Source organism: Saccopteryx bilineata, chromosome 2 (assembly GCF_036850765.1).
Source record: "Saccopteryx bilineata isolate mSacBil1 chromosome 2, mSacBil1_pri_phased_curated, whole genome shotgun sequence".
Classification (NCBI taxonomy): Eukaryota; Metazoa; Chordata; class Mammalia; order Chiroptera; family Emballonuridae; genus Saccopteryx; species Saccopteryx bilineata.
In genome coordinates, this window is record NC_089491.1 from 391,617,713 (window position 1) to 391,640,966 (window position 23,254).

The 23,254-nt window shown below is 53.2% G+C and overlaps 1 protein-coding gene across 1 annotated transcript in view; it reads right to left on the minus strand.

The window, feature by feature from the left end:
* Positions 1-437: 437 nt before the first annotated feature.
* TEKT3 (tektin 3) overlaps positions 438-23,254 on the minus strand; it is a 38,675-nt gene continuing 15,858 nt past the window's right edge. The window contains exons 4-8 of the mRNA XM_066255541.1: positions 21,159-21,229; positions 16,788-16,931; positions 13,719-13,941; positions 10,070-10,224; positions 438-654 (exon numbers count right to left, since the gene is read on the minus strand). Of these exons, the coding sequence (XP_066111638.1) occupies positions 438-654; positions 10,070-10,224; positions 13,719-13,941; positions 16,788-16,931; positions 21,159-21,229 (810 nt within the window). The remainder of the gene's footprint in view (positions 655-10,069; positions 10,225-13,718; positions 13,942-16,787; positions 16,932-21,158; positions 21,230-23,254) is intronic.

Below are 23,254 nucleotides of genomic sequence, written 5' to 3' on the forward strand. Positions count from 1 at the left end.
CGCAATGGATAAAACATTGACCTGGAACGGTGAGGTCACCGGTTCAAAACCCTGGGCTTGCCTGGTCAAGGCACCTATGGGGAGTTGATGCTTCCAGCTCCTCCCCCTCTTTTCTCTCTTTCTCTCTAATAAAAATGAATAAATAAAATCTAAAATAAAATAAAAAAATAACGCTAGTGTGGTTTTTTTTTTTTAACCTTATGTATTAGATTGATTGTTTCTCTTTCTCTTTACCTTACCCCAGAAGCCTAGTAAATTCTAGAAACTTAAGGTTTGGATGGAAACCAAAGGCTTTCCACGACAGGAGACCCAGTCCATTTCTAATCAATAGAGTCCTTTAATAAGAGATAAGATCAGCACTGGGCTTGAACGCCGCCCCAGGGCTCCGGTGCCAGCTTCCCCGGGGAGTCGCGGGAGGTGGGGTGCCCGCCGGGGTCCTAGCAGAAGCCCACCAGCCGCAGGGTGTTGGGGAAGCTCTTCCGCATCCCCATGCACTTCTCCTGGTCGGCGTACAGCGTGTTGGCTTTGACAGCCAGGTCGTGCTCCAGGGTGGCTTTGGTGCGGACCAGGGACTGCAGGGTGTTCTCGGCGTCCCTCAGGCGCTGCTGCAGGGTCTGGATGGTGTGGTCCACCTCGTACACCTCGTTCACCAGGCTGCGCCAGGGAGGGAAGAAGCACCCGCCCCGTTACTTAGGTCAGCGCTGGTCGCCTTCCCCAAGACGGCGACTGGCTGAATGAAGAACCGTGTACGCTTTACTGAATCCCTACTGGACACCCAGGTCACACCAGCGCCAGAACCACTTCGTGCGGGGACATCGCAGGGGAAGCAGTCCTGTCACGTGGCTCTCGTGCCCGGCAGGGCCTCTCCCATTAGCTACACACACCCTGAGCCCAGTAAGCAAACTTAGCATATTTTCTGGACACCAGCAAATTTTCACACACACACACACACACACACACACGTTAAATATATCTATCTTTAAAAGAGGGACACTTTTAAACACTTTATTCTTTAATCAGTAAAAATGGGCACAACCAATACTTAGCTGGACTTGTTTACGTTTATTTTGTCGCTGAAGTTACTTAGATGACGAGGAGGACTAGAACTCAGCCCAGCCTCAACATGGCCCTGGCGCATCTGAGGAAGGGGCTGGCTGAGGGATCCCTCCTCCGGCCACAAGGCCCCTCTCCCCTCAGCAGCGCCCCAAGCTAGCGCTCCAAGGCCCCAGAGTACACAGATGTGGACCTCTCAAAAACTTCATAGAACGTGAAAAGGATAATGCATGCAATCAGCTACGCACACTTCAAAACAAATTGCAGTTCTAATTATGTTACAATGATTTTTTTTAAATGACACTTTTTTTTATTAAAACAAAAAAGCAAATCTTTTTTTACTTCATGAAAATAACCTAGCATTTTCTTACATTCTACCCACTGATAGGGTTTTCAGTTTCATTTCTTTATTAGTGCACCTTTCCTAAATGTCTATTGGTCACTCTGCTTTTCTTCTGTGAATTGCCTCTCTCTGTCCTGTAACTCCTTTTTCTACTGAGGTGTTTCTGTCGATGGATTCATTTGCAGGGAGTTCTTAACATATTAAGCATGTTGCTGTTTTGTGTCTGCTCTGTTCATGACCAATGTTTCCCCTGATTTGTGTTTTGCCTTTTAATTTTGTTTGTGATACTTTTGTTGTACGTAAGAGTTTGGTTTTTACTCAGACAAATCTCTCTTTCTTCTTTCTGATTCCTTCCACTGTGTTTCTGTTTATAAAGCATTTCTCTGTCTGAAGAACAATTAAATTAAGCAGGGGCTCCTTCACCCACTAATCTGGCCAATAACATCCAAGGAAGATAACCATGTGGTCACCCAAGAGAAAAAAAAACAGGAAACAGGTTATAAAAAGATAACAGTAATAATAATAATAGCAGCAACTCATTGATTGACTACTTTATTCTGTGTATAATATAGTGCATATTATATGCTAATCTGTAGTATATCCATATACTCTCCCCTAAGCACTTCACATGATCAGACAATTTTTTTTTTTTTGTATTTTTCTGAAGTTGGAAACGGGGAGGCAGTCAGACAGACTCTCGCATGCACCTGGCCAGGATCCACCCGGCACGCCCAGTAGGGGGTGATGCTCTGCCCATCTGGGGCATTGCTCCATTGTAACTGGAGCCATTCTAGTGCCTGAGGTGGAGGCCATGGAGCCATCCTCAGCACCCGGGCCAACTTTGCTCCAATGGAGCCTTGGCTGTGGGAGAGGAAGAGAGAGACAGAGAGGAAGGAGAGGGGGAGGGGTGGAGAAGCAGATGGGCGCTTCTCCTGTGTGCCCTGGCCGGGAATCAAACCCAGAACTTCCATATACTGGGCCAACGCTCTACCACTGAGCCAACCGGCCAGGGCTGATCAGATCAGACATTTTAATCCTAACAACACTCTCAAGTAGATACTATAATTATTCCCACTTTACAGATGAGGAATCTGAGGTACAAGGACTTTACATAACTCTCCTTCAAGAAATTCATGGAACTACCCATCTGCTGCTTTTAATCACCACATGGTTCTCCAGCTTGACTCCGGTCAATTGAAAACCCAATTCCAAATTCAAATTTTCACCAGATATTCAAAGTTAAGGATTGTTTTTTTTTTATTTTGGGTTGGGGAGGGGGGTCTGTTTATCAGCAGACTAGAGAAAGGCATACAACATCAATCAAAACATACAGTCATAGAAAGAGGACAGTGACAACCAAGGTGAGAGATGGGGACACCCTAGGGACAGGAAAAGGATTTGTGACCATAGGAAAATAAGCAGACCCCTGACAGTCCTCACACCACGGCAACCGTACAGCCTCCGGAGCCTGGCCCCCAGGAGACAAACTGTGAAAGGTCACCGAGCCCGTTTCCTTGTCTCACAGACTCGGAAGCCGAGCCTGTTTCCTTGTCTCGCAGACTCGGAAGCTGAGCCCGTTTCCTTGTCTCACAGACTCGGAAGCTGAGCCTGTCTCCTTGTCTCACAGATTCGGAAGCTGAGCCCTGTTTCCTGTGTCACAGACTCGGAAGCTGAGCCCGTTTCCTGTGTCACAGACCCGGAAGCCGAGCCCGTTTCCTTGTCTCACAGACTCGGAAGCCGAGCCTGTTTCCTTGTCTCGCAGACTCGGAAGCTGAGCCCGTTTCCTTGTCTCACAGACTCGGAAGCTGAGCCTGTCTCCTTGTCTCACAGATTCGGAAGCTGAGCCCTGTTTCCTGTGTCACAGACTCGGAAGCTGAGCCCGTTTCCTGTGTCACAGACCCGGAAGCCGAGCCCGTTTCCTTGTCTCACAGACTCGGAAGCTGAGCCTGTCTCCTTGTCTCGCAGACTCGGAAGCCAAGCCCGTTTCCTTGTCTCGCGGACTCGGAAGCTGAGCCCGTTTCCTGTGTCACCGACTCGGAAGCTGAGCCCGTTTCCTGTGTCACCGACTCGGAAGCTGAGCCTGTTTCCTGTGTCACAGACTCGGAAGCCGAGCCCGTTTCCTTGTCTCACAGACTCGGAAGCCGAGCCCATTTCCTGTGTCACAGACTCGGAAGCCGAGCCCGTTTCCTTGTCTCACAGACTCGGAAGCTGAACCCGTTTCCTTGTCTCACAGACTCGGAAGCCAAGCCCGTTTCCTTGTGTCACCGACTCGGAAGCTGAGCCCGTTTCCTGTGTCACAGACTCGGAAGCCGAGCCCGTTTCCTATGTCACAGACCCGGAAGCCGAGCCCGTTTCCTCGTCTCTCAGACTCAGAAGCCGAGCCCGTTTCCTCGTCTCGCAGACTCGGAAGCTGAGCCTGTTTCCTGTGTCACAGACCCGGAAGCCGAGCCCGTTTCCTTGTGTCACAGACCCGGAAGCCGAGCCCGTTTCCTGTCTCACAGACCCGGAAGCCGAGCCCGTTTCCTTGTGTCACAGACCCGGAAGCCGAGCCCATTTCCTGTGTCACAGACTCGGAAGCCGAGCCCGTTTCCTGTGTCACAGACCCGGAAGCCGAGCCCGTTTCCTGTCTCACAGACCTGGAAGCCGAGCCCGTTTCCTCGTCTCTCAGACTCAGAAGCTGAGCCCATTTCCTCGTCTCGCAGACTCGGAAGCCGAGCCCGTTTCCTGTGTCACAGACCCGGAAGCCGAGCCCGTTTCCTTGTGTCACAGACCCGGAAGCCGAGTCCGTTTCCTGTCTCACAGACCCGGAAGCCGAGCCCGTTTCCTTGTGTCACAGACCCGGAAGCCGAGCCCGTTTCCTGTGTCACAGACCCGGAAGCCGAGCCCGTTTCCTGTGTCACAGACTCGGAAGCCGAGCCCGTTTCCTGTGTCACAGACTCGGAAGCCGAGCCCGTTTCCTGTCTCACAGACCCGGAAGCCGAGCCCGTTTCCTGTCTCACAGACTCGGAAGCCGAGCCCGTTTCCTCGTCTCGCAGAATCGGAAGCCGAGCCTGTTTCCTTGTCTCGCAGACTCGGAAGCCAAGCCTGTTTCCTTGTCTCGCAGACTCGGAAGCCGAGCCCTGTTTCCTTGTCTCACAGATTCGGAAGCTGAGCCCGATTCCTTGTCTCGCAGACTCGGAAGCCGAGCCTGTTTCCTGTGTCACAGACCCGGAAGCCGAGCCCGTTTCCTTGTGTCACAGACCCGGAAGCCAAGCCCGTTTCCTGTGTCACAGACCCGGAAGCCGAGCCCGTTTCCTGTGTCACAGACTCGGAAGCCGAGCCCGTTTCCTGTCTCGCAGACTCGGAAGCCGAGCCCGTTTCCTGTCTCGCAGACTCGGAAGCCGAGCCCGTTTCCTGTCTCACAGACTCGGAAGCCGAGCCCGTTTCCTTGTCTTACAGACTCGGAAGCCGAGCCTGTTTCCTTGTCTCACAGACCCGGAAGCTGAGCCCGTTTCCTTGTCTCACAGACTTGGAAGCCGAGCCCGTTTCCTGTGTCACAGACCCGGAAGCCGAGCCCGTTTCCTTGTCTCACAGACCCGGAAGCCGAGCCCGTTTCCTTGTGTCACAGACCCGGAAGCCGAGCCCGTTTCCTTGTGTCACAGACCCGGAAGCCGAGCCCGTTTCCTTGTGTCACAGACTCGGAAGCCGAGCCCGTTTCCTGTGTCACAGACTCGGAAGCCGAGCCCGTTTCCTGTGTCACAGACTCGGAAGCTGAGCCCGTTTCCTGTGTCACAGACTCGGAAGCTGAACCCGTTTCCTGTGTCACAGACTCGGAAGCTGAGCCCGTTTCCTGTGTCACAGACTCGGAAGCTGAGCCCAGAGGACTGACAAGCGAGCAGCCTTCCAGGGCATGTGGCCACTCGTGTCTACAAGCCGCGCACGGTTGTCCAGGAAGCTGAGGAGGAAACAGGGGCCTCGGCGGCTGTGAGGGAGGACTAGGTCCCCGTTCCTGCCCGGCCCTCTGCTCCCCCCACTGAGAAAGGGCTGCTCCCCCCACTGAGAAAGGGCTGCTCCCCCCACTGAGAAAGGCCGGAAACTGAAACCGGGACGCTGGCCTCCACACACCCCTTTCGGTAAAACCATATCACGTCTGTCTACGTGGGAGCCCCAAAGCGTAGGGTTGTTGCCACATCATTCACGGGGTGCCCAGTTCCCTGTGAATTTCAGGTACACGTGTCATTTTCTACGTATTTTTTTAATTGTGGCAGAAGAGGCACAACAAAAAATTGACCAGTTCAACCATTTTTCAAGGGTCGAGTCCCGTGGTGTGACCTGCATACGCGGGTGTGCGACCATTGCCACAGTCCATTAGACGCTACTCTCGCCTGACCCGGGTGGCACAGTGGATAAAGCGTCGACCTGGAACACTGAGGTCGCCGGTTCGAAACCCTGGGCTTGCCCGGTCAAGGCACATATGGGAGTTGATGCTTCCTGCTCCTCCCTCCTTCTCTCTCTCTCTCTCTCTAAAATGACTAAATAAAATCTTTAAAACCCCACTACTCCCAGTTCCCTCCCCTGGCCCTAGACCCCCTGCCCCAGGCCCCCAGCCCCCACCCTTCTCCTTTCCGTCTCCCTGAATCGGACGACTCTAAGTGCCTCATCCAAGTGGACTCGGGCAGCATGTGTCCTTTTCCGGCTGACTTATTTCACGTGGGTGCCGTGTCCCCAAGGTTTGTTCATGCGGTAGATAGAGCGCGAGTCAGAACTTCCTTCCTTTTGAAGGCCGAATAATATTCCGCACAAGTATTTTGACTTAGCATCGGTTTGGGGGTTCTTTTTCCTTTCAGGTTTTTTTTTTTGTTGTTTTTTGGTTGTTTTTTTTTTTACAGCTAAAGATCTTCAAGGAAGTTGCTGCCCGTGGCCAGTAAAGGGAGCTCCGATGGGGCTGCTGACAGTCCCCCGGGGCCAGCCTCTCATCTCCTGCCACGCTCTGTGCCCCTTCCACCAGCTTCCGCAGGAACCCTGGACCCCAAGGTAGGAAAAAGGATCAGGAAGACAGGTGAGTCTTGACTCCCTGCAGCCAAGTCATGGCCCAGTGGAAGATTTATCTGGGGGGGGGGGGGGACTTTTGAAAATATATACACGTCAAAAATAGCAATGTTTTTTCAGAAAAGGAGTTCAAGGTGCATCGACAGTGGGCAGTTAACATCCCTGTCGCCCTGTGTGAGCATGGCTGAGGGTCCCACACTCCCCCACCCCGCCCTGACTGTCCCCCTGAGGACTGATATCCCCGTCGCCCACGGCTGTGTGAGCATGGCTGAGGGTCCCACACACCCCTACCTCCCCCGCCCCGACTGTCCCCCTGAGGACTGTCCCCCTGAGGACTGACATCCCTGTCACCCACGGCTGTGTGAGCATGGCTGAGGGTCCCACACACCCCCACCCCACCCCAACTGTCCCCCTGAGGACTGTCCCCCTGAGGACTGTCCCCCTGAGGACTGCCCCTGCCTCCTCTGTCAGAAACCACAGTCACTCTAGGGCTCCTCATTCCTGGCAGATCACGGAGAGCTGTTTTGCTGAAAACAGTCATTTTTGGGGAATTACATAATTGAAAAACATTTTGCATTCAAATACAAATAAAGCTACCATAGTTGCATTTTTGGGTTTTTTTGTTTTTGTTTTTTAATGTATCAAGATTATTTAAGTAAAGCAAAGCCCAGTCTGGCCTGCCACCAACGATGCCAAGAATGTTTAGAATTACTTTTGAAAGAGCCCATTTAGAAAATGTGAAATGAAAATAAAAGTCTGGAAATGAAAACAGCAAATTTTCTCCGTCCTCGTTCCCTTGAGTTCATGGGCTTTTTTTTCTTTTTTTCCTTAAATCTAGCCACTCAAAGGGCTGCTTTCAGAACGACCAGTCGAAGAGGAAAAACAGCCTCCTCCTCCAGGAACAATCCTAAATTCCGCTGTCGTTACCGGGGCACCAGATCTTTGGCCACGCTATTTGAACAAGAAATCTTGACAGGAACAAAAGTGGATTTTGTCCTGAAGTCCATGAAGGTGCAGAGGAAATAGACATGCTACAGAGCCCACAGGAAGTCTAGGAAAAGCCACTTCTGTTTAGCTGTGAAGGAGGGAAAAAAAAAAAAAAAAAACAAGAAAAAGAGGGAAAGCCACGCGCGTCTCAGAAGCCGCCGGGGAGGCCTCGTTGTCGGGTGAGCGCAAAGCCGGATTCGACCACCGCGCAGAAGCCTGCGGAGGAGCAGCCTGGGTTAGTCCGCCCGCCGCCCTCGGGGTCCCGATCTCTGCTCGCGAGGACCCGGGAAACGTCTCCAGCGCGTGAAACTTTGGCACACCTTCTCCGCGTCGCATCTGCACGGAGCCACGATCCTGGGACCCAGTCCACGTGGGCCAGGGGAGCGTGCCCGCGTGCTCTCTGGAAGCACACAAGACACGGGCGACAGGCATTCCGGGGGACCCCCCTGGGCCTCGGAGGGGAGGGCCGCTTGTCCTGAACAACGGCTCGGTGGGTGGGAGCAGGGGTTCTGGAGACCCCGGGCGCTGGCGACCGCCTGCAGGGCTGTGGCTAAGACAGCAGCTCCCCCGGGAGAAACGCGGGCAGCCCCTCCGCCCGAACTCGAAAGCATGCTCCTGAGGGCCCAACCCAGACAACGCGCCCGGTGTGGACGGTTTCTGCGGTAACGGTCTCGTCTGCAGCCATCACCTCTGGGAGAGGGACGAGGGTGCAGTCCCGGCTTTGCTGACTCGTCCCACAGGGGCAGGAAGGTCCCATGAGATCGGAGTAAAAACACCGCCACGGACGCGGGAAGCAGAGGCAGAGTTGGTTTGGAGACAGAGATCCGCAGGGAGACAGGCCAGGGGTGCCCACGGTGGCTCCCTTTCAACTCCAGGGGCTGCCACGGAGGGTGCGGGACAAGTCACTCAGCCCACTTCTGCCTCAGTTTCCTTATTTGCCAACCGAAGGCCACGACCGCAGTCTAGCGCGCTCAGGACGGTGGTGGTCGGCGCGGAACGAGATCGATGCGTGGCAGCCGCTGCTGTTTCCTCCGTCTCTCTCTTCGTGGTTTTCTCCATAAAGACCCACGGAGACCAGCCCTTCCTTCCCCTGTGGAAAATCCACGCGTGTTCCCGCAGTAGAGCTCAGAGTCGTTTCACCCCTTCAGTACAGCCTCCGGGACCGTAACGGAGTCCCATCATGGGCCAGGCAGACAAGCCCCGTGGCCTCGGCCTCCCCAGAAGCAGCTGGATCCCGAGGGCCACCCCTCGGCCCCCCCTGTGGCTGGGCCCCGGCAAAGAAGCATTTCCTGGCCTAAGAATACAGTGATAAACCCAGAGGAGAAGGCAGAAGCGGGTTTTGGGAAAATAGAAAGAAACGAAGACGGAATTAGCGGAGTGGGGACCTTGGCCCATGACAGGCAAGCCCACCCTAAAGGGAAATCTTCAAAGTTCCAGTAACAGTGGCACCCGCGCAGCGGCCAGCAGACGCATCGTGGGGCCGGATTCCTCCTGCCACGCGCGCGCGGGATGAAGACCGGCTGTTCTCATGCCTGCTGAGAACAGAACAAACTGAAATGACCCTAGGGGACCAGGACGGGCTGCAGGGGACCGTGAGGATGGTCTTAGTGACGAGCCAACTGCTAGCGAGGCCTGCGCGAGCCAATGGAAGAGAGCAGGCCGACAGAGGCCGGCGGATACGCACGCAAGTCCCTTTTCCGACAAGTCCCCGTCACCAAGAGCCACACACAGGCCACACGCCCGCTGCTTGCGAGAAAGGCGTCCTGGGACTCAGGAAGACGGCCGGGAGGGCGAGCACACAGACCCACCTGGCCCTCACTAAAAGAGGCCTAATGTTTATCACTTTTTTGTGTGTAATGTTTATGTTATTTCCTTTTTCTTTTTCTTTTTTAGCAAGAGAGAGGGAGGCAGGGACAGACAGACAAGAAAGGAGAGAGATAAGTGTCAATTCTTCGTTGCGGCACCTGAGTTGTTCATTGATTGCTTTCTCATATGTGTCTTGACCGGGGGGGGGGGGGGGGGGGGGGGGGGGGCTCCAGGTGAGCCAGTGACCCCTTGCTCAAGCTAGCAACCTTTGGCTCAAGCCGGCAAAGCCAGCAAAGTCAGCAACCTTGGGCTCAAGCCAGTGACCTTGGGCTTCAAGCCAGCGACCTCTGGGCTCAAGCCAGCGACCCTACACTCAAGCTAGATGAGCTCGCGCTCAAGCCAGCGACCTTGGGGTTTTGAATCTGGGTCCTCAGCATCGTAGGCCAACGCTCTATCCACTGTGCCACTGCCTGGTCAGGCAACGTCATTTTCTTTAAAAAAAAAAAAAAAAAAAAAAACTATGGTAAGACGTGTGTAAGAACATTTACCATCTCAATGACTTTTAAGTGTGTCTAGCTCAGTGGCATTAACCGCATTCGCGAGGCTGTGCCTCCACCGCTCTCATCCATCTCAAGAACCTTCCATCCCTGCAAACCAAAGCTCCACGTCCATGGAACGCGAACTCCCCATTGCTGATACTTTAGGAGAAGGCCCCTTGAGCGTTACTATGCGCTTCCATATCGCCGGTGCGTGGGCAGAAAGCACTTTCATAAAGAACACGGAGCCGGCAGGCTGGCGGACTGTCCCCCCACACACACACACCCTTGCCCAGGGCGTGCCCCCCCTCCTTACCGTAGCTGGGCCATGTCTCTGCAGAGCTCTATGTTTGGCCTCCTGGTCCGCTCGTCCAGTCTGGTCTGAGCCACCTTCAGGAAGGCAGACTTCTCCTTGATGGCCTTCTTGACGGACTCGACGGTCAGTTCAGTCTGGAAGATTTCCTGCAGCGTCTGTGGAAAGAGGAGCGAGTCCCCAAGGCTCTGGTGCTTTGTCCGTCGATGCCTGTCCATCCGTGGCCCGTCCACCTTGCCCTCGGGGACGGGCCGTGTGGACTCCCTGAGCACCCCCTGCTCCTTCCCGCCCCTGCCTGTCCCCGGGGAGCCCACCCTGTGAGGCTGCAGGGTCAGCTGCCCCGGAGAGCTGCCCGAGCATCTTCCCAGCTGCAGATTCTGGTGGGACCAGCCAGGGTGGCAACGGACACCCCGCTGGGCAGATGCTCCAAATCAGATTTCTTTTTCCAGACCGCTGACTATGGAGCACTGCCCAGCACCCATTCGTGTGTGACCGAGAAGAGAGAGGCCACGTGGTCTGGGTGGCGCTCGTGTCCCTCCTCGCTCCCGTTCGTCCTCACCTCTTCTCTTCCGCCCTCTCTTCCCGTCTGTCTCACAGGTGTGAGGTCAAGCTCTGGGGAATCTCCCTTGCAAGGGAAGAGCGCTGAGAATTCAGTAGCCATTGATTTTATAGCCTTTTTTTTCTTCAAGAGGGTTCCCCTCCCAAATTGCATAAGCTTGGACCCCTGCCTGGTTTCTCCCTGTGATGTGAGCCCCCCCCCCTCTGTACTCTGAAAACCCTTCCTCGCCCTCCGACCTTGACCTCTGCACCCCCATTTCTGCCCTGCGTTCCCGCCCCTCCGTCTCGGGGAGATGGCACCCAAGCACCCCCCGATTCCTGTCTTTGCCACCTCCTTCTCTCCTCCAGTGCCGCCTGGGTGCTCCCCGCGGGCACCCTCTGCCCACGGTCACCACCAGACGGACGCAGCAGTGGCCTTGCTCACCTCCTGCACGTACCACTCACCTCCTGCCCCCGTGGCTGAGTCTCTGGCCCTACTTGTCCCCATGAGACGGTCCTCTCAAAGCCAAAGAGAAGGCCTCTCCGGTGGCCTCTCCTTGATCCCCTCACCGTCCTTAATTCCTCTGGCCACGGGCTGTCCTCATTACCGTATTTCCCCACGTAGAAGACGCATCCTTTTTGGAAAAATCTGGGGTCTAAAAACTGGGTGCATCTTATACGGCAGTTGTCGATTTTTTTTTTTTTTTTTTTACTTATATTTCCAGATTTTTTCACACTTGTGGTTTTTGTGCCCATTGTCTCTGGGTGAAAAGATTCTGGGATAATATCAAGATTGAGATCACTAAGTGTGTGGTCTTTCAAAAGGAACTGAGGATGAGGTCATCTATGAAGACAGTGATTCATCACCAGGCACAGATGAGGACAAGCTAATGGACGGGAGTTTTGACAGTGGTGAGGAGTTGTATGAGTTTTATGATGAATAAAACTTGAGTTCAATAATTTTATGTGATACATATTTTTTTTTCAAATTTCAGGCCCCCAAATTAAGGTGCATCATATGCACGGGAGCGTCTTGTTCGTAGGAAAATATGGTACTTGCCTCTCTCCCTAGTCTTCCTCATGTCCAATGCCAGCTACTGTCCCCAGGCCACTGCCTGGCCACCCCCCCTCCAACAGTCTGTTATCAACGGTCATGACCCTGTGTCTATGCCACTGAGGCCACGCTCTGGAGCTCCCTGCCTCTCAACGGTCATGACCCTGTGTCTATGCCACCGAGGCCACACTCTGGAGCTCCCTGCCTCTCGGTGTTGGGACAGCTGCTTCCTTCCGCTAAGCAAACATTTTGTCTGCAGCTCCCGGAGGTGAATCTGCACCTTCCTGATGGAACTCGCTGTTTCCAGGCCTGTCCTGGTCTCACTCCAGCATGCCAGAGGGCGGGGCCCGTGCCCGTTCATGCACACGCACCCCGTACATGTGTGCCCCAGAGTGCCGGGTGCCTCGACAGGAGCCTGTATAAGATGAATTCTATCCTCTTCTCCATCCCCCCCCCACATTCATAGCTTTCATTCCTAACCCTCCGAACCTGAGACTTTGACTGTATTTGGAGACACAGCTAAGGTAAAACGGAGGTTATCAGGCTACATTTTAATCCCATAGGACTGGTGTGTCTGTCCTTCGAAGAGGAGGAGATTAGGGCACAGGTACATGCAGAAGGAAGACCATGTGAGGACAGGGCAAAGGTGGCCACCTACCGCCAAGGAGAGAGGCCAGGAGACGCCAGCCCCACCCGCACCTTGACCTCGCTCGGACCCCCACCTCCCCGACGGTGACGCCACGAGGTCCCCTGTGTCAGCCCCCCGACGGTGACGCCACGAGGTCCCCTGTGTCAGCCCCCCGACGGTGACGCCACGAGGTCCCCTGTGTCAGCCCCCCGACGGTGACGCCACGAGGTCCCCTGTGTCAGCCCCCCGCTTGGCCGCCGCAGCCAGCTCACCCGGTAGCAGATAAAAGTCTCTGGAACAGACGGACTTGACTTTGTCACATCAGTGCTCCAAAAAGGGGCCTTGAAGCGGCTTCTTACCCTTTCCATCCATGTCCTCTGCAGCCTGGCGCCAACCTGCCTTCTGAGCTTCCCTCCCCGAACGCCCTCCGCCCACGCCGGCCGGGTGGGTCTCTCTACAGACCCGCACTGGGCCTCTGCTTTCAGAACGCGTCTGGGACTCGTCCTCGGGCAACCACAGTTTATCATCTCACTAGAGTGATTGATTATCCGTGAGCTTGTTCTATGTATGCACCTCTTCTCTACACAGAGAAGCTTCCTGGGAACAAAAGGCTCTGTTGTATAGGTTGCCCTGCCCTTCCCCACAGGGAGCACGCTGCCTGGCCCGGTGAGTACATATTACCCAGAGGAGGCACCGTGGGAAGGAGAGGGAAATACATGGCTGCACTCTGAAAAAAACAACACGGGCGTCCTCAACCAGGTGGTGTCACCTGCGAGCGACAGGACTGACTCGCAAGGTTCTTGAAAAAAAAAGGAAGAATAAACAGATGCATCAGAATCTACAAAAATAATAAGAGCTCCGAAACCAATATTAGGCAAAAAAAAAAAAAAAAAAAAAAGAGCTCCCTGCTTATTTTAAAACTCCCGAACTCTGACTGAATTGTTCATTTTCCAGCCTTTGGAAAACCCTTCGAGCACTCAGAAACTTCAACCAGAAACATTTTGAACTCCCTAATCGTTTCCAGTATTGGGTTTTGTATTCCAGAAAGAAAATAAATAAATAAAAAGCGCCTGAGAAAACATTCCTCCCATATGTTCTCCTAATGACTCCGCTCTCTAGTTCCACTTAGAGTGCTTCACTGAGCTTTCGTAGTATTTTTGTTTCTGTGAAAAAGACGAGGAAGAGTTGACTATATAGAACATTCTTTGTGTTCCAAAAAAACCCAAAAAAAAACCCCACAAAACGGTGGATTCGAGTTTCAGTGTGACACCTGGCTACCTTGTTAAAATAAACGGTGCGCTTTGCACTGTTTTTTAACTTCTCTCCCCTCTGTGCCTCCTGGCGTCTCTCCAGGAGTGGCAAGAGAGGTGGGGTCCTAGAGCCCCTGCTCTGCCCGCCCCCGTCCGCCATGGGCACCGCCGGGCCGGCCTTACCTTCCCTAAGTGAACCTGAATCTTGTTTTTAGCGTCTGCCGTCTCAGCGATGCGGTTAGTGAAAGCCAGGTTGACTTTGTTGAACTGATTCCACATCTCATTGGCCGTCACGACCAAGAGGTTTTGAATGTCGTCCCTCAGTTTGGCTGAAGCCGCCCGTTCCCTCTGCGAGCGGAGAATATTGTCATCTGTGAATTTGGCCCAAGACTCGGGCACTGAGACCCTGGAGAAAAAAAAAAAAAAAAAAAAGGAAAGTAGAACCAGACAGTGGTGACAATGATGAATTGGCCTAAAACGGTCTGCAAGGACTCATTCATCCTGAGCAAGAGAGCCCAAATCCCTAGCCTCGGGTTTACTGCACAGAACGCGAACGCCAGGGCAAAGCTTATTTTCAATTATTCCTCACGGATCCTTAGTTCACTGCTAGCCAGTTTTCTATAAATCCAAAGTGTAAACCAGCTCCTCCACCAATCTGGGGGAAGAAAAGAAAGGGATGGTGAAGGGGAAGGGTTTGTAGGTTTGTCACAAATGTGTCATGTCACACCCACTTCATAAGCATATAAAAGCTATTCAACCTCAGTGGGTCACAGAGCAATGAAGACAACAACATAATCACCCTTTTATCATGAAAGCAGAGAATGAGAGGAATGATGACTTGCTGGTAAGCCGTGTCTAGAGCTCCCTCGTGACCTGCAGGTAGGAACGCTGAGCTGGTACCACCAGGACGAAGGTTAGAAGTTCGTGCACACCAAGACCCTTTCAAATGGGCATGTCCCAGAAGTCTCGCTTCTAGAAATCTTTTTGATTGAGAGAAAATGGACACACCACATTGCGCTGGCTGTAGGTATACTGCACATTGGTTTGATGAACGCATACATTGCAGAATGATCGCCACAGTCGATCCAGTTAACACCCCTCGGCACAGAGAATTAGAAGTTTCTTTCTCGTGATGAGAACTTGTAAGAGCTAATCTTGTAGCAGCTCTCCCACGTACGAGGCAGTACTGACCACGGTCACACTTTTGTACGCGGCATCCCCAGAGCCCAAAGCACGGGTGGCTTCACGAGTTCCCACGTCATCCATGCACGGAGGGGGGGGGGGGGGGGGGGACACGCCATGCTCATGGTCTGACATTCGAAGGCTGAGATGTGTGCAGATGAAGAAAGCACTATGGAAATTCACCCTCAGGAAATAATGCTCCTTTGGGTGGATGTGTGAGGATAACTGTTTCCAGCAACCTGTATGCCAATCTCTGAAAAACTGAAAACAGACACTATGCCCACAGGTAAAATGGAGTAAATGATGGTACATTTTTTTAAAAAGTCATCCATGGATAGCATGCAAACTCGTGTTGCAGAAAAATGCTTCCATAGAGAGTGCTTTGACCTTGTCACGAAGGGAAAAATCATGCTATCAAACAGCATGTGGGTAGCACCATTGTGTCTGTGTGCATGGAAGGGTGCTCGAGGAAGCTGGTTCATCGTTCACGCTGCACGTCTCCGGGTGGTAGGCTTACAGGGGACATTTCTATACTTGTTGGTGTCATAGGACACCAAACAAGATTCTTACCGTTGGCTAGAGGTTCTAGCTCAGGTGCTGAAGAGCCAAAATGACACCCTAGAGCAGGGGCCGGGAACCTTTTTGGCTGAGAGAGCCATGAATGCCACATATTTTAAAATGTAATTCCGTGAGAGCCATACGACGACCCGTGTATGTTACACATTATCCAATAAAAATTTGGTGTTGTCCCGGAGGACAGCTGTGATTGGCTCCAGCCACCCATAACCATGCACATGAGCGGTAGGAAATGAATGGATTGTAATACATGAGAATGTTTTATATTTTTAACGTTATTATTATTTTTTTATTATTAAAGATTTGTCTGCAAGCCAGATGCAGCCATCAAAAGAGTCACATCTGGCTCGTAAGCCACAGGCTCCCGACCCCTGTCCTAGAGAGTCCGTACCCTGTCGTTCCCTGAGAGGCGGCAGAGAGTTTGTGCTGGAAGCAGAGGAGGCCCCTACGGAGGGTGAAGCAGTCAGAGGGCGGGCTTCCATCCCAGCCTACCCCGTACAAGGAGCAGAGGAAGACGCTTCCTGCTCTCCTCACGCCCCGTAGGAGGCACTACTGCGTGGGGACCGCTGAGACCGAGCCTGGAGAGTCTGAATCTGATTCCCACCTGCAGGATCCACAAGTCGACGCCGGGAGCCTGGAGAGTCTGAATCTGATTCCCACCTGCAGGATCCACAAGTCGACGCCGGGAGCCTGGAGAGTCTGAATCTGATTCCCACCCGCAGGATCCACAAGTTGACGCCGGTCTGCGCTGCTGCTCTTACCGCAGGCGCGCTAGAGAGGGGGTGACCAGTCCCCACGGGAGAGACTCCATTTGGAGCTCACTTACAAGGGGGAGGGGTGCGGGGGCGGGAAAGAGCTCAAGGAAATTTGGGGCGGGGAGAGGTGACGGAACAATTCTTTATCTTCACCGTGGCCACGGTCACGTAACACTGGTCAGAACTTACCTAAGCGTGCACTAACTACTGAATGCATTTATTGCCGGTGAATTTCACCTCGATCAAGTTGATTATTTTAAAAGGGACCAACCCAGAGAGACCATGAACCCACCCCAGACAGCATGCAAGGGCCGGGCAAAGGAACCACCAACGCAGCAGGTGCAACCATCGGTTTTCACAAATGCGAGAAGCGGGCGTTTCAACGTGCATCTCGCCAAGTCCGTGGCAGAAGGCCCGGGTGACACTTTTCGTTATGCTTGTCTGTGCCTCATAGGCTTTTCTTTTTACATCAAGCCAGTGTTAACGTTCATAGGTAGAAATACGAGTAACAGATATTTGTTTCCAGTAGCCCACAGGATCCAGGATGCCCGCGTTAAGGCCTGAGCACCGAACACGCAAGCTTGCTCGCGGAAGACGTGTCCGAAGCAGGCGGCGAGCCCCCACCTCCTCCCGTGGCCACCGTTGCACCCCCGTAAGCGGCACCGTTTATTTTTACAGGAGGGAGAACAGAGGCCCTAACATCCACATCACGGGCGCGGTGTGTGCGCCCCGGACTCACGTGGCATCGACCCTCTCCACGCCGCAGAAGTAGCTGACGCCGTCCGAGGTGTTCCGCAGGTGGTGGCATTTGTCGTCGATCCGGTGAGCCCTCTGCTTGTCGGCCAGGTCCTTCTCCAGTTCGTGCTGGGACGCTCGGTTAGCCCTGTAGCGTGGAGGGGGGAGACGGCGCGTCAAGTCCCGGTCACCGTCTCCCAAGGGGGGGAGTAGCCTGCCCTTCTGCGCTGGGACCCTCCCGTTACCGCCTCACAGGGCTCTCCTGCTCCACACACGTCCCACTTTCCATCATCCCTGGAGATGCCCGTGCCTGGGGGTAATCAGAACCCCTCCTGGGATGCCCCCAGAGAGAAGAGGTGTGGATACACAAGAGGTCAAGGATGTGTCTGGAGCCCCCGGACTGGACCTGAGCCCATCTTCCCAAAACACAAACTGCCCTAGACCAGGACACTGCTTTGGATAACCTGCCCACATCTGCACCTCCCTCCCCATCTTTCCTTTCGGCGTCTACACCCTAACTCCTCTTTCTTCTCTATTCTTTGACAAGAAGCGATGAGGCGTTTTTAAGCCCGACCTCTCTCTCCCTCTCTCTCTCTCTCCCTGTCTCTCTCTCTCTCCCTGTCTCTCTCTCTCCCTGTCTCTCTCTCTCTCTCCCTGTCTCTCTCTCTCTCTCTCCCTGTCTCTCTCTCTCTCCCTGTCTCTCTCTCTCTCTCTCCCTCTCCCTGTCTCTCTCTCTCTCCCTGTCTCTCTCTCTCTCTCCCTGTCTCTCTCTCTCTCCCTGTCTCTCTCTCTCTCCCTGTCTCTCTCTCCCTGTCTCTCTCTCTCTCTCCCTGTCTCTCTCTCTCTCTTTCCTTGTCTCTCTCTCTCTCTCTCCCTGTCTCTCTCTCTCTCTCCCTGTCTCTCTCTCCCTGTCTCTCTCTCTCTCTCTCTCTCTCTCTCTCTCTCTCTGTTGGGGACCTCCATCTGTGGTCATGCAAGGCCTGAGGATGTCTAGGAGTTAGAAATCAAGGGTCAGGTTTAACATCCAGGGCCAGAAATCAGAGTGTTTGAAATGATAAGTCAGGAACTGGTGGGCTCCAGGCTGTGTGCCCCGCCACCACCCTCCTGGGAAGAGAGAGAGACCTCGGTAAGCGACCAAGATGCTGGTGTACTCCGCCCTGCCCAGCAGGGCGGAGACCTGGCAGCTCGCTACCCCAGAGACAGGCCCCGGGGCTGGCTGGCCTCGGGAACAGGTGAGCCATATCTTCGCTCATGGGGTGGTTCATTCAACACATCCCTGGGCGCCTACGACATGCCAGACACGGGCCCGTGAGCCGGGCATGCGACGACCATCTCTTCCCCGCGGGACCTTGCACCCGACCGGGAGGGACAGACAGGCAGGGCCCATGAATGAGCAAGTCCTGTGGTCTGTTCGCGGGCTGGCGCGGAAAACAAAGCAGGAAGGGGGACGAGGAGTGTGCAGGTGACTTTAAACAGGAGAGCGGGGGCGGGACTTCCTGAGGGGTGATGCCTGAGCCAAGGCCTGCGGGGAGAGCCAGACCTCCCCGCGGGGCCCTGGGGGGGGCCGGGGGAGAGCCAGGCGTCGCGGGGCCCTGGGGGGGCCGGGGGAGAGCCAGGCGTCGCGGGGCCCTGGGGAGGCCGGGGGAGAGCCAGACGTGTGGGGCCCGGGGGGGGCCGGGGGAGAGCCAGACGTGTGGGGCCCTGGGGGGGGCCGGGGGAGAGCCAGACGTGTGGGGCCCTGGGGGGGCCGGGAGAGAGCCAGGCGTGTGGGGCCCTGGGGGGGCCGGGGGAGAGCCAGGCGTCGCGGGGCCCTGGGGGGGCCGGGGGAGAGCCAGGCGTGTGGGGCCCTGGGGGGGCCGGGGGAGAGCCAGGCGTCGCGGGGCCCTGGGGGGGTCCTGGGGGGGGAGAGCCAGGCGTCGCGGGGCCCTGGGGGGGCCCTGGGGGGGAGAGCCAGCCGTCGCGGGGCCCTGGGGGCGTTGGGAGGCCTCGGGTGGTTCTCCTGCCCGGCCAGCCGAAGAGAGAGCTCACTGACACTGACGCAGAGGGCCGTGCTGGGCTGGGCCGGGAACAGACGAGGGGGGCGAGGGGGGCAGGGAGGCCCACCGGCAGACAGTGCAGGGACCCAGGCGAGGGAGGGCGTGGCTTGGACCAAGGGGTAACAACAGTGAAGGACAGGAGAAGCACTCAGACCCCGGGTGTGTTTTAAAGACGGAACCAAGAGAATCTCCGAGGAGATGGGACATCGTGAGAAGGAGAAGGAGAAAGAAAGAGCTGAAGTTCCGTCGGCGGAATCGCAGACGTCTGTCCGCTCAGGCGGGCCAGGCCGGGGACCCGCGCTGGGGACAGGACAGAAGCTCAGTGGACACGCGGAGCATGACCGTCCGTTCAGCATCCAGGAGGAGGTGGCAAGTGGGCCGCTGGCGTTCGGGAGAAGCAGCTCTAGGCTGGTACTGAAGATGGGGAGGCGTCCGCGTACAGAGGGCGTTTGAAAACTCAGAACGAGCAGATGACCCCCATCGCCTCTGCGTCCCCAGGACCCCACAGGGTCTCAGCGGGCGGGGCCGCTCAGAGACGCCTGCCCTGAGCGGGTATCCCAGCTGCGGCTGCCCCTCGGGTCCGCCACTGGGCCCCTCAGATCTCTCTTTGTACCGTCCTTTTATTAGTTTAAAGTGTCCACGAGGCCAGCAGAGCACGCCCGTCCCCCTCCTTGTGTGACTTCTGACACAGGACACCTGTGCTAAGGATTTCCTCAGCACGCCTAAGGGAAGTCCTGGAGGCCACACCCCGTCACCTAGGTGATAGCCCAAGTTGGGGGGAGGGGTCCTGGCTGCCACGCTGGTCCTCATGAGATTCCACTTCCAGCTGAGATCCAATCTGAGGGCTCGACTGCTCCTGCAGAGACCAGTGGAGTTGAGAACCCCTCCCCCCATCACCTGGGCTGGACCAAACCCGGTGACCGTATTAGGGGTTCAGGCCCCCACAAACCCTGAGGGAGCCCTCCCAGGTCACGAGGTGGGCATTTCCCCCCCCCCCCCACTGTATATTAAAGAAAAGTCAAGTTCTTTAAAGGATCAACAGAAAAGAGTCCAAACTCGTGCACATGGAAAGAGAGAGAACTTTCTACAGAGGACCCTGCTGGGGCTGGCGCTGAGACGGCTGATATGAAAACCGCCTGCTTCAGGGTAGGACACTCCGGTGGAGAAGAGCAAAGGGCCTTGAAGACAGGCAGCAGATTTCAGATCATAAAAGAAAGCAGGGGATTAAGAACCGGGTCAGAAGGAAACAGAATAGAAACAATTCCTGGAGAACCACACTACACAGTTGTTTCTGAAATTCCCAGGGAGCAGACACCAGAAATTAATGTGGGAACTATACTTCCCAGGTATTTAGAACTCAAGTAAATTGTGCAGTTAAATGTCCCGTGAGCAGTGGGAGTCATCCTTAATGAGCCTTTTACCCAGCCTTCCCCATTTCTGCATTCAAGAGTCCTTCGAACCAGAGTTCAAGAGAGGACCCAGGCTCCTGAAGCTCACGCCCCTTGACGGCACCAGTCTTGATGGGCAGGGTGAGCAAACAAAGTAAGCGGTGCCAGCAGCGTTACCACGCGTATGACGTTGGGTCTGTCGCCTAATCCTGGATCACATTTTATAAGCAGAATAATGGTTTCTCCTCTGTGATGGCAACACGACTTCTTCCTGGGGCCACGACCGAGTGAGCGTTGACCCACCTACTCCTGTCAGGCAGCAGCCTCAGCCAATGCTTGTTCTGTGTTGGCAGCTGCTATCACCACGCAAGACCTCCATCTGACCGCTGTGCCCTCCGCTCGGGTCCCTTACTGCCTACTCTCGCTGAGAAAAGAGGGGTGTGTATTTCGGCGGAGAATGAGGTGGGTACACAGTTAACAAGGCGTCAGCTGTAATGACTGTCTCCACGTTGTGAGTGGAGCAGGAAGGGGCGTGGCACAGGACCTGTCCGGAGAGCAGGGCAGGCTGAGCCCTTCAGGAGGTGTGGAAGATACGCACAAAGTGAACCACAATTCATTACTCTTCCAACTCCTGGGCTCAACGTGACGCAAGTCGGTCTCTTACCAAGGAATGGAAGTTTTCTGAGTTAAAAGAAATCTTAGGCATACTTCAAGTTAGGGCAGAAGCCTTTTCTGTGGCATCGCAAATTATTATCTTTTTTAAATAAAAATTTAAAGCAAGGACTCACCTTAACCTCTACATGAAAACATACGTGTGCATGCATGTGTGTGCTTGTGTAGCCATATATGAGAAATGTTTACATGAGGAGCTAAGGGAAGCCTGAATGGGAGGCATAAGAGTATATAGCTTTGCAATAGATTCTACATTGTATAAACAGGTAAAGCTCTTACGCAAGTTGGGCAATGGCCTTATCCAAATGTAGCTTCATCCTTTCTTGACAAGACAGAATAATATCAACTTCCTACTTGATTGAAAAAAACACACATTAATGTTCTTGTTACTGAGTATAGCATTCAAAGTCAACAATGTAACAAAATATTGAGGAAGGAAAACTTTGTTTCTGAGAGAGTTGTGAAGTAAAACAATTACATCCACTTATTTACATAGATGCCCTCACAGTTATCCCAACGAAAGTCAGACTAAGTCAGTCTTTTTTTTTTTTTTAAACAGGGGAGTATAGGGGGAACAGACAGGAACAGACAGACAAGAAGGCAGAGAGATGAGAAGCATCAATTCTTTGTTGTGGCACCTTAGTTGTTCATTGATTGCTTTCTCATATGTGCCATGACCGGGGGACTACAGCCGAGCCAGTGACCCCTTACTAAAGCCAGCAACCTTGGGCTTCAAGCCAGTGACCTTGGGCTCAAGCCAGTGACCTTTGGCCTCAAGCCAGAGACCATGAGGTCACGTCTATGGTTCCACGCTCAAGCCAGCGACCTTTGGGTTCAAGCCAGCGACTATGGGGTCATGTCTATAATCCCATGCTCAAGCTGGCATCACCACACTCAAGCCGGTGACCTCGGGGTTTCGAACCTGGGTCCTCAGCATCCCAGGCTGATACTCTATCCACTGCGCCACCACCTGGTCAGGCTCAGATTCACTCTTTAGAGAGTTACAGGGAAATTATATTATGGAACAAGTTGGGACAGGGGTCAAATTTTAGAGTTTAAAAATTTTTATTACTGGTTTTAAACAAATAAATTCTGGTGATCTTGCAAGGTTGAATATTTAACTATTCTTTCGAGACAAAGTAAATCAGGGAAGGAAAAAGGCTGACAGAAAGGGACTTCTTTCTGGCGGAGCACAGCTCTCTGGTCCAAACAAAGGCTGTCTTTCCCTCCCCTCTATCCCGCCTGAGCCTGGCAGCCCAGCTCCCAGACACTCTCAAACACCTTCACTAGCCACACCCCCTCTACTGGACCACACATGTGGTATTTTGATGTTGCTGTGATGTATACACTATATATAACATCAGTTATATCAGAGTGTTTTTTACTAATAAATATTTATTTCCCTCAGAAATTCACGTTCACAATAGGAGATCTAAGAACCTCAAAATAGTACCAGGGGGACACTTAAAAAGTGCACAAAATCGTTAACCACTTTTCCAAATGAAAAGTGATCATCCGATACATACGGTCTTGTGGTTTGCTTTCTTAATTTTCAACTTGAACGTTTTCCCACGACATGCAACAATGCTGTGATGAACAACTTCAATAAATATTTAAACTTCACCAATGGGTGTGCCCTTTTCCCAAGGTTTTAATCTCAATACAGCCAAACGACCCTTCAGAAAAGTTGTGCCCGTACACAAACCTAAATGAGCGTGCATTTGCTCACCTCGTACACCAACTAGCCTTTATGACTCCTCTCTCTCTCTCTCTCTCTCTCTCTCTCTGCCGTGATAGGGTGATAGGCCCTCCCATAAAGCACATTTGCTCAAATTTGTGGGTTAATATTAGGACTACGTATTTGTTCATCCTTTGACCTTCTTCTTTTGTGAAACACCTGTTCACATGCTTGTCTATATTTTCTGTTCTGTTTTTTTGTATTAACTTGTGTGTTCTTCTATTTAAGTCAATCCTTTCTCATTATATATGTCATAATATATGTTATATATATATATATGGTTATTTTTTTAGTTTGGCCCTTGCTTTTATATTCCTGGTGTTTTTTATATATAGGCATTGATGATTTCTATAATACTAAACTATCAAACAGCCCTTTTTGGTGCCTGCCTTTGTCGATTTGATTATAAAGTCTTTCGTTCCAATATTAATTATAACTCAACTCTATAGTTTTATATTTTATTGTTTCATTTTTTAACAGGGAAATATTGAATATCTCTAGAGTTGTTTCAGTGATTACTGCCTGATTAATGAAGTAATTTAGTAAAAATGAATAACTACATTCCCTGCATATTATCAAGATTTCTCCTGCCCGTGCAGGTAGCATCTGAATAAAATTAAAGTTCACTTTTATAGGC